We start from the raw sequence: 11,846 nt of genomic DNA on the forward strand, positions 1-11,846 counted from the left end.
AGCCACAATGGAATGCTAAATACCAATGTATCATTGCAGAGGGTGACACGGCGTATTTTGCACAATCCCTTGAACATTTCTGACAAGCCGTTCTAAGGAGGATTGGAGTTCCGACCCACTCAGCTGCGTGTGGGCTGAGCATCCTGAAAGCGATTTATTTGGGTGGGAGAGGGGGAGAGATGTTGAAAATTGGACTGTTCTCACTGACTTTAAAGTACACACAGGGATGTCTTTCTAGAAACCCGGTCTTTAGCTGAAATTACCAGTCCACCCCGACCCAAAAAGAAATAAGTAAACAGGTGACTTCCTCCTTCGCCAGTGATAGTTGGAACTGAGCCAGCGACTGTCGAGCCTTACTCCAGAAACAACTGTTTTCCTTCATGAAAGCCAGCAAGATAATGGCATCTTATTCACAGGTAATCGACAATTCGTGGAAAGAAGAACGGGAATTAACATACTGACAGAATATTAAATATCGACATCGTTATTAAAAGCAAGGCATATATATATATATATATGTATATATACGCATACATATTAATACAGTTCTAATCCTAACCGCACCTGTACTCTGAGAAGACGTTATTGCCCAGCACTCGGCAAAGATCAGAAGGAAGCAGAGATGAACGTGTGCGCTGCACCAGCTCTTCATGCCTACGCAGTTTCTCCAGGCTGAGTCGGGTAGTCACACTGCGATGCCGGCGGAATGTGAAATAAAGCGAGCCAGTCCTTCCCCCGCTGCTGCTACTGCTCTAGACAAACTGCAGAGTCGGATTGGCGGAGACACAAGGTCCTTCAGTGAGCAATCCCTTATTGGCTGCTCCCAATCCCCATAATATCTCAACGGCGAACTGAAACAAAAGTGAAAGCTCTTGCAACCCAGTTAATTTGTAAATCAAACCAATATTTTTAAACAAATAAATTGACCCCCCACCCTTCCATGGCAATTAAATGCGGTAACCGACCTAGTTTGGGCGATCCATATCTTCGTTTTATATTTTGTTCTATCATATTTGAATGGTGCGCGTTGTAAGTGGTTTCCGGGAATGCTTAAGTTTTTTGGGAACTGATGTGGGTGTCCTGTCTGTTCATATACACGCAGTGTCAGCTTTTTAATTCCAGACAATAACGATCCTAACAAAGAAGATTTAAAATGCTCGAGAAATTAAGTTGATGGAACTAGGACAAGCGGATTGAAAAATAAACGATCAAAAGCACAATCTTTATGACAGAAGGTCATGGAACAATAGTTTAAACTGTGATCCAGAGTTCAGGAGAATTGGTGGAAAGGGCAAGACTGTTCCTCTCTCCACAGACGCTGCCAGACCTGCTGAGTTTATCCGGCATTTTCTGTTTTTTAATTCAGATATCCAGCATCCACAGTATTTTGCTTTTATTTGAGTGTAATTCAGTACCATTTCTCTTCCTAGAATGCGTTGCGTGAAGAAGTACCGCTCTATCTTCTGACATGATTTTCCCTCCCAAACCCAACCTGGCAATCCCCTCCAGTCATTAATCACTTCTGACTTGAGGTCCAGCATGATAGCACATTGGGGGGGGGGGGCGTCTTTCGGGTCGATCTTGCGGGTCAAACCAAGTAAACAAACTCAAACTGCATTCGGACAAAGATGACAGCACAGTGGTTGCATGGGTTTTCTCTGGGAAATCCAGTTTCCTCCCACAGTCGAAAAGATGCGCTGGTTAGGTGCGTTGGTCATGCTAAAATCTCCCTTAGTGTGCCCAAACAGGCGCCAGAGTGTGGCGACTAGGGGATTTTCATGGTAACTTCATTGCAGTGTTAATGTAAGCCTATTTGTGACTAATAAATAAACTTCAAGCAACAGACAATGCTCAGTCACAGATGGGTGTCACGTGGCAGCAGCCAACGCCTCCCTTGTCATGCTCAGTTTTATAGAGCTGATGACCTCTGACTGTGTGGGTTTCCTCCAGGTGATCTGGTTTCCTCCCACATTCCAAAGATGTGCAGGTTAGATTGATTAGCCATGATAAATTGCCCCTTAGTGTCCTGGGATGTGTATGTTAGAGGGATTAGCAGGGTAAATATATAGGGTTTTGGGATAGGGCCTAGGTGGGATTGTTGTTGGTGCAGACTTGATGGGCCAAATAGCCTCCTTCTGAACTGGCTGACCACTCTGGACAAGAGGATTTCAGCCTCCAGTGTCTTTGACCCTGGGCAGGCACACCGCTACCAGTGAAGTGTCTGCATGCTTTATTTGGCAAATCTTCCTCAAAGAGACAAGGAAGAGCTCTTGCCAGGTCTCTACCTGGTGGGCCAGATCACCATTGCCTCCGTTAAACAGCAGCCATAGCTAACGAGCCCCATATAGACTCATCTCACACGCACGTTAAAGGGAGACAGTGGTGCAGTGGTGTTGGTTCTGGAGTAGCGATCCAGAGGCAGATCTGGGCACCGGGGTTCAAATCTCACATGACAAATGCTGAAATTTAAATTCAATAATAATCTGAAACTAAAAGCCTAATGATGACAATGAAATCATTGTCGATTGTCATAAAAATCCATCTGGTTCACAAATGTCCTTTAAGAAGGAAATCTGCTGTCCTTACCTGTTCTGGCCTACATGTGACTTCAGACCCACAGTAATGTGGTTGACTCTGAAATGACTTCTGGAATGGGGGGCAATAGAGGGATGGGCAATAAAGGCTGGGCCACTAAAAATAATTCTTAAAAATTTCCAAAGTGGCACAAAAACTGCAAGACGCAACTTCCTGCTCCCCCACCTCAAAGAAACTGAAAGAGGATGAGGAAGAACTGGCTGATCCCTCACCCCACCGCCACCACAACCACTCCCAACACCTGACACCAGAGGATGATAGTGAGGATAAAGACACAGCATCAAATAGTACCATGTGTATTTCTGAGGCCTGGGTGGAACACAGATCTGCCAAATGGAATGCACTGGGCAGCAACCAGTTTAGATGGGAGGGACTCCAGAGGTGGCACCTTTCCAGGGGAAAGGTCACATACAAGTGCGGCGAGAGAGGAGACAAATGAGGACTAGCTGTGAGTTAAACTTGTCCTTATTCTGATTTTTTTTTGTAATTTATGTTCCTCCTTAATCATTTTGTTTGAAAATTTCTCTGCTTTCCCATTTTTGCTTTTTGACCTTCATCTTCCCTCTGTCATCCTCTCCTTTATTGACCATGTATTGCGAGTCTGACTTTTACTTTCATTTCTGTTTTGTCCTTTTTTTTCACTCATGCGTAAACTGGCTTCATTATTAGCAAGAACATATTTCGCCTGATATAAAAACAGAAAACTCAGTAGATATGATGGCACTTGTGCAGAGAGGAACAGAGGGGCTGGGGCAGAATAGAAAGTGACATGGTAAAAGGGTTTGGAGGAGAGGAGAGATGAGAGTCAGCAGCAAAGGCAGGAAACTGATCTCCCTTTCCTGATGCCAGATCCCTTGATCAGGCACTGAATGACTTTGAATGAAGGACTCCACTGGGGAACCTGCAAGCAGCCCCACACCAATTTGTTTATGGTGGTACCTGCGTAATGAGCCTTCCCTCCTACCACTGGGTTATTCTTGGTGGAGGGATAACGTCCTTAATTGGGCATCAATTGAGGGCCTCAATTGATGGCAGGCATATGTTCTTGTCTGATTAAATGCACTCCACACCCCTCCCCCCACCAATCTCGCCATGGAGGGGGGCATTAACTTCCACCCTATATTTGGGATATGGAACTCAGGCGTAGTTCTGGATATATAAAGAATCTGAAAAGGCTGCATACTTAAAAATCTGGAATTAAAAGCCTCATGATGATTATTAATTATTGTTAATTGTTAATGGTTAATGGTTAATTGTTGTAAAAACCTACCTGGTTCACTAATGTCCTTTAAGGAAGGAAATCTGCCATCCTTACCTGGTCTGGCCTACATGTGACTTCAGGCACACACAGCAACTTGGCTGACTCTTAAAATGCCACTCAGTTTGAGGGCAATTGGGGATGGGCAACAAATGCTAGATTTGCCAGTGATGCCCACATCCCATTAAAAAAAGCTTCCAGACAGTGTGTTCTCTGCTCTGCCTTAACCACAGGAACTGTCACTTTCCTCCTTATTATCCGCAGCAGCAACATCTCAAGGGAACTGATCTCATAGAATCCCTATAGTGCAGAAGGAGGCCATGCACCGACAATAATCCCACCCAGGCCCTATTCCCATAATACCACATATTGATCCTACTAGTCCCTCTGACACTAAGAGGCAATAAATATATCATGGTACATCTTTGGAGTGTGGGAAGAAAATGGAGCACCTGGAGAAAACCCACAAAGACATGGGAAGAGTGTGCAAACTCCACATAGACAGTCACACAAAGCCAGAATTGAATCCTGGGTCCCTGGCACTGTGAGGCAGCAGTGCTAACCACTGTGCCACCATGGTGCCCTCATGAAGTCATGCTTCCCTTCCCTGATTAGGTCTTGCTATTACCTTTTTTGTGTTACCCATCTGAAAGAGAAAGAGAGTTGATTTTAAACAAGTGCAGAAAATTCCAAAGGTTCACTATCCTTTGAGTGAAGTACTTTCTCCTCATCTCAGTCCTAAATGATCATTTGGCAAACCTTCCTGAAAGAGGCAAAGTTGGGCTGGTGGCACACTCTGGTGTTGGCACACATCCCCCAATGTGGCACACAAACTGCACACTATCTCTTCTAGCTTTATCATTGCAGGCTGTCAGCAAGATCCGCTTTGCACCCTGACCCCAAGAAACTGGAAGTGGAGGAAGAATATTGGCTGATCCTCACCTCCACATCCCTGACCCCAGAGAAGAGGAATATAGTGAGGGTAAAGGCACAGCATGAATTGTTCGTACTGTTGTAGGCACTGGGTTGTGAGAATGGCACTATGCGTAACTCCTAGGCAAGGTTGGAGCATGGATTTGCACATTGGGGCCCACTGGTCTGCAGTCATTTCAGGTGGGAGGGACTTCAGTTTTGATTGGGGGGGACACTTAATCAGGCAGGAAGGCCTGCCCGCCTACCACTAATTGAGCCTCTTAAGTGAGCAACTGATGCCCAATTAAGTACACTATTCCTCCACCAAAATTAACCCAGTGGCAGAAGAGGAGACCCTCTATGCAGGGACCATGACAAACAAACCTGTTAAACCAGCGTGGCGTTTCTTGCAGGTTACCCATTGGAGTCCCTCATTCAAAATCACTCTGTGCCTGATTGAGGGATCTGGCCTCAGGAAGTGGGGACTGATTCAGAGCTACCTTGTGCCTTTGCTGCTGATCCCCACCTCCCCTTCCTCTCAACCCCAACCTTGTGATCCCCTCCAGTCATTACTCACCTATGACCTTAAATCCAGCAACAAACAATACTGAGTCTCAGGTGGGTATCACAGTGGCAGCAGCTACCGTCTCCCCTAATGTGCTCAATTTAATAGAACTGATTACCTGATTGGTTGACAGCTCTGGACAGGTGGGACTTCTGCCCCCAGCGTCTTTGATCCTGGGAAAGGCACAGTTAATGTGATTACGTGGGTGTGATGCCTCACATGGTTAAGGAGCTGAGAGACATGACTATGGAAAGATTGGTGACTAACCATAAACAAAGTGGGGCAGCTTGGTTGCACAGTGATTATCACTGATGCCTCACAGTGCCAGGGTCCCATGTTCAATTCCAGTCTTGGGTCACTATCTGTGTGGAGTTTGCACATTCTCCCCATGTCTGTGTGGGTTTCTTCTGGGTGCTCTGGTTTCCTCCCACAGTCCAAAGATGTGCAGGTTAGGTTGATTGGCCATGCTAAGTTGACCCCAGTGTCAGGGATTAGCAGGGTAAATGAGTGGGGGTTGCGGGAATAGGGCCTGGGTGGGATTATGGGTGGTACGGACTCGATGGGCAAAATGGCATACTTCTGTACTGTAGGAATTCTATGATTCTATGAAATCCTTGTACATTCTTACATTGTGAGGTTAACCATAGTTTGAAAACTTTTATCACTGTTGGGAACTGAATTTGCAATGCCCAATCAACAGGATCAAGAAGATGGTTGAAGCCAATTTAATACTTAGGCCAGACAGGATTAAAATTACATCCAGGCAGTTAATTCTTTTTCAAGTCATACATATGCTATTTAGCATGTAATAAACCTTTCACACAAAAGTACACAGCTACGTGGGAAAGCAAATGGCATGTTGACCTTTATTGCAAAGGGATTGGAGTACAGAAATCAAGAAGTCGTGTTATAATTGCACAGGGTTTTGGTGAGGCCACATCTGGAATACTGTGCGCGTGTCCAACAATGATAGCAGGGCATCCAGCCTCCTGCCATGACAATCGTTGCAGAACATGCATGTGCATAACTAATGAGGTGCAGAGTGCACAATTACGTACAATTCTGACCCAGAACCTAAGGCGGGACGGAAAGATTCCACCCATTATCTTTTTAAATTTTGCACTGAATGAAGGTAATTCAGAAATTTCATATTGCTCTTCCCTGTGACTGGATCTGGGGAATTCGTGTGAGCTGATTATTTAGTTCAGATTAAGTTTATTTATTACTGTTACAAGTTGGTTTACCTTAACACTGCAATGAAGTTACTGCGAAAATCCCCCAGTTGCCACACTCCAGTGTCTGTTCGAATACACTGAGGGAGAATTTAGTATGGCCAATCCACCTAACCAACATTTCTTTCAGACAGTGAGAGAAAACTGGAGCACCCGGAGGAAACCCATACAGACATGGGGAGAATGTGCAGACTCTGTACAGACAGTGGCCCGTGCCAGGAATTGAACCCGGGTCCTTGGTGGTGTGAGGCAGCAGTGCTAACCACTGTGTCACCGACGAGGCAGTGTGAAAGTCTTCAGAAGGAGCAGTATTCACAATCAGGACTGCATGAACTGTTAAAACATGGATTCCTTTTATTTCCTTCCTTACTCGCTCTGCTGGCTTTTGTGATCGTCTTAAGTGGACAAAATGCATGTTAACTACATTCTTGATGAGACATTAATAGTCATGTGGACAGAAAATAAATATTTATAATCAATACATAGAAAATTTAACTTACTATTCATTCAAAAAGTAAATATTGGATATGTTGTAAATCTAAAACAAGAGCGGAAAATGCTCAACAGGTCCGGTAGGAAACGAAATAAAATCTTTGGAAAAACATTGATGTCCTTTGTCAGATGTATTTATGTTATAAACAGTTTATCTACAATATCCTCCAGTTCTGAAATTCTGGGTGAGATTTTCCAACGTGTTTTCCAGTGGCAGAGATGGCTTGCCATTGGCCACCAGTGGGATCTTCCGGACCCACCATGTTGACTGCGTTTTGTTTGGCTCACCTGTCCCACTGCCAGGAAACATGACACGGGGAGGGGTGGCGGGGGACACCTTCGGCATGATTATAGGATCCTGACAACAGGAAATGACGGAAAATCCCACCCACAGGAATTACGTAATGCAAACAAATAAATTAGAAATTAAGTGAGAAATGATAAGGGATGACAGAGAAGAAAGTAAATTCAGTGGAGTCACAAACAGAGAAGTACAACAAAATTGCTGAATGTGAAAGGAAAGGTAAAAAAGAGAAAATAATGTTTGTGAAATGTTTGCTCTGTTGTGTTTTCATTTATATCCTGTGTGGTGTAAAAGCAAAATACTGCAGATGCTGGAATCTGAATCCTTTGTGGTGCATATAGTTACAACTGGGAGGGGGTAATTTAAAGTTTTGGCAATGGTGTAAAACGTATGATGCTTCACCGAATGTTAAAATTAGTCTCAGGGATTATTGAGGTTTATCATTTATAGTTTGCAGTTAAAACACCAGCATTGTCCCTGTCAGGTAGAAATTACAGTGAAATCCTATCCAATGTGACAAATGAGATGGACAAAAAGTGGTTCAGAACTAAGTCAACATGCAAAGGAATGAAAAAAAATGCATTTAAACAGCATATTTCATGTCCTTAGGGCATTTCAAAGTGCATGAGAATGAATTCATTGCTTTTGAAATGTAATCATATCGTCCAAAGGACAGTAGGATCTCCCAAACAATTCGATAAACAACCAAATGATGATGTTACTTGAGGAATGAATGTTGGCCTAAATATCAGGAGAATTTTTTGCTCCTTTTCAAATAGTTCTGTAAATTTTTTACATACACCTAAACAAACACAATTCTGACAATGTGGCACTTTCTCAGTACTGCACTTAAATGGGAGCCAAGATTATATGCGTCAATTCTGAATTGGGCCTTAAACATCTGACTTGGAGAACTGACCTAAGCAGATACAAAGGACCAGATGGATGAGCAAATGAAATGCATCAACATGGACTATCATTTTTAAAATTTAGTTCATAACATCTGAGCCTCGCTGGCAAGGACAAGAGGTTATTACAGAAGGTCAGGGGGCATGGAGTTGGGGATAGGGTGTTAGCGTGGATAGAGGATTGGCTGTCAAATAGGAGGCAGAGAGTGGGGGTCAATGGGTGCTATTCGGATTGGCAGTTGGTGACTAGTGGAGTGCCCCAGGGGTCGGTGCTGGGACCTCAGCTATTTACCATTTATATAGATGATCTGGAGGAGGGAACCGAGTGTATGGTGTCGAAATTTGCTGATGACACCAAGATTGGTGGAACGGCAAATTGTGCGGAGGGTGTGGAGAGTCTGCAGAAGGATCTAGATAGGCTGGGCGAATGGGCCAGGAACTGGCAAATGGAATTTAATGTTGGCAAGTGTGAGGTTGTCCACATTGGTAGGAATAATGGTAGGAAGGACTATTACTTACATGGCGAAAAACTGCAGCATGCGACGGTGCAGAGGGACCTTGGGGTCCTTGTGCATGAGTCGCAAAAACCCAGCCTATAGGTGCAGCAGGTGGTCAGGAAGGCAAATGGGATGCTGGCCTTCATAGCGAGGGGGATTGAATATAAAAGTAGGGAGGTCTTGCTGCAGCTGTATAGGGCACTGGTGAGGCCGCAGCTGGAGTACTGTGTGCAGTTTTGGTCGCCGCACTTACGCAAGGATATTTTGGCCTTGGAGGGAGTGCAGAGGAGGTTTACTAGGCTGATACCAGAGTTGAGGGGGTTGAACTATGAGGAGAGGCTGAATAAACTAGGCTTGTACTCGTTAAAGTTTAGAAGAATGAGGGGAGATCTCATTGAGACATATAAGATGATGAATGGGATAGATAGGATAGAGGTGGAGAGGCTCTTCCCGCTGAGAAAGGACAGTAGGACTAGAGGGCACAGCCTCAAGATAAAGGGGGGGGGGGCGGTTTAGAACGGAGTTGAGGAGGAACTTCTTCACTCAAAGGGTGGTGAATCTCTGGAATTGTCTGCCCGTTGAAGTGGTGGAGGCTGCCTCGCTAAATATATTTAAGACGCGGGTTGATAGGTTTTTGATAGGCAAGGGGATTAAGGGTTATGGGAATGTGGAACTGAGACACGACAGATCAGCCATGATCTTATTGAATGGCGGGGCAGGCTCGAGGGGCTAGATGGCCTACTCCTGCTCCTATTTCTTATGTTCTTAAGGACAGCATTTACTGCCCAACCCAAATTGCTGTGACCTATGTGGTGTAGATACACCTACCGTGCTGTAGGGAGGAAGTTCCAGCATTTTGACCCCGTGACAGTGAAGGAATGGTGACATAATTCCAGGTCAGGGTAGTGACTTGGAGGAGAACATGCGGGCAATGGTGTCCCCATGCACTTGCTGCTCTTTGGTCTTGCTCAGTGGTAGAGAATGTACATTTGGAAAGTTCTGTCACAGAAGGCTTGGCACGTTGCTGCTGTGTATCATGTAGATGATACACTGCCGTCACTATCTACCAGTGGTGGAGAACATAAGAACAAATGAACTAGGAGCACGAGTAGGCCATTTGGCCCCCTGACCTGCTCTGCCACTCAATAAGATCATGGCTGATCTTATCGTGGATTCAGCTGCACTTACCCACCTGCTCACCATAACCCTTAATTCCTTTACTGTTCAAAAATTTATCTATCCTTGCCTTAAAAACATTCAATGAGGTAGCCTCAACTGTTTCACTGGGTAGGGAATTACACAGATTCACAATCCTTTGAGTGAAGAAATTCCTCCTCAACTCTGTCCTAAATCTACCCCCCCCCTTATTTTGAGGCCATGCTCCCTAGTTCTAGTTTCATCCACAAGTGGAAATGACCTTTTTGCTTCTATCCTACCTATTCATAATCTTATATGTTTCTATATCTCCCCTCATTCTTCTGAATTCCAATGAGTATAGCCCCAGTCTGCTCAGCCTCTCCTCATAAGCCAACCCTCTCAACTCCGGAATCAATCTATTGAATCTCTTCTGCACTCCCTCCAGTGACAGTATATCCTTTCTCAAGTAAGGAGACCAAAACTGTACATAATACTCCAGCTGTAGCCTCACCAGCATCTTATCCAGCTGAAACATAACCTCCCTGTTTTTAAATTCCATCCCTCTAGCAATGAAGGACAAAATTCCACATGTCTTCTTACTTACCTGCTGCATCTGCAAACCAACTTTTTATGATTCAAGTACAAGGACACCTAGGTCCCTCTGCACAGCAGCATGCTGTGATTTTTTACCGTTTAAATAATAGTCCATTTTGCTGTTATTCCTACCAAAACGGATGACTTCATATTTTCTAAGATTGTATTGCATTTGCTGGTCCCTTCGTGCATTCGGGGGCTGTTTTGTCCTGGATGATGTTGAGCATCTTGAGTGCTGTTGGAGCCACATTCATCTAGGCAAGAGGAAAGCATTTCCTCAGACTCCAGACTTGTGCCTTGTAGATGGTGGACAAGACTTGGGAAGCCAGAAGGTGAAATACCTTCTGCAGAATTCTATCCTTTGACCTACTATTATAACCATAGTATTAATATAACGAGTTCAGTTTAGTTTCTGGTTAGTAGAAACCCTAAGGAAGCTGATGGTGGAGAATTCAGCAGTGGTAATGCCATTGACTATCAAGGGTACGTGATAAGATTCTCTCTTGTTGGAAATGGTCATTATGATTGTTACTTGCCACTTGTCATTTCAAGCCTTAATTGAGGCATTCAAGAAGGCATTAGATGATTATTTGAATAGAAACAATGTGGAGGGGTATGGGGAAAACATAGGGGAAAAGCACTAAATTATGATGCTCGTTTGGTGGGTCCATGCAGACACAATGGGCAAAATGACTTTCTTCTGCACGCTAACAATTCTGTGATTCTACCTAGGTCTTGGGTATATGGACATAGAAAGCTTCAATATCTGAGGAATTGTGAATCGTGCTGAACATTGTGAAATCATTCGCAAACATCTTCACTCCTGATCTCATAATGGAGGGAAGCTCATTGATTAGCAGCTCAACCAGGTTGGACTGAAGGAACAAACCTGAGGAACTCCTGCAGTGATATCCGGTCACTGAGCTGACTACAAGCAATTCCTGTTGTGCTAGGTATGACTGCAGCCCAATCCCTATTGACTTCAATTTTGCTCTGATTTCAATGCCAGATTTTAAATGCTGCCTTGATGTCAATCAAAGATTTTCAATTCACCTCACCTCTTGAATTCAGCCTTTGTTGTATTCAATGCCTTCAGCTGTTTCTTGATGTCACGTTGAGTGAATTGAACTGATTGAAAGACTGGCACTGGAATGTTGGGGACCTCCGGAGGAGGCTGAGATGAATCATCTGCTTGACAATCCAGACTGAAGATGATTGCAATGCTTCAGCCTTGTCTTTTGCACTAATGTGCTGGCCTCTCCCATCATTGAAGATGGGTATATTTATGGAGCCTCCTCCTCCTCCTCTTGTTAGTTGTTTATTTGTTCAACACAACTCATGACTAGATGTGG

General features: G+C 44.3%; 1 protein-coding gene across 1 annotated transcript in view; it reads right to left on the reverse strand.

Moving 5' to 3' along the window:
- The window catches only part of ly75 (lymphocyte antigen 75), a 142,949-nt gene extending 142,112 nt beyond the window's left edge, over positions 1-837 (reverse strand). The window contains exon 1 of the mRNA XM_080199145.1: positions 565-837. Within this exon, the coding sequence (XP_080055271.1) occupies positions 565-652 (88 nt within the window). The 5' untranslated portion in view covers positions 653-837. The remainder of the gene's footprint in view (positions 1-564) is intronic.
- Positions 838-11,846: the final 11,009 nt, after the last annotated feature.

Source organism: Carcharhinus amblyrhynchos, chromosome 11 (assembly GCF_965287045.1).
Source record: "Carcharhinus amblyrhynchos chromosome 11, sCarAmb.v2.hapA, whole genome shotgun sequence".
Taxonomy (NCBI): domain Eukaryota; kingdom Metazoa; phylum Chordata; class Chondrichthyes; order Carcharhiniformes; family Carcharhinidae; genus Carcharhinus; species Carcharhinus amblyrhynchos.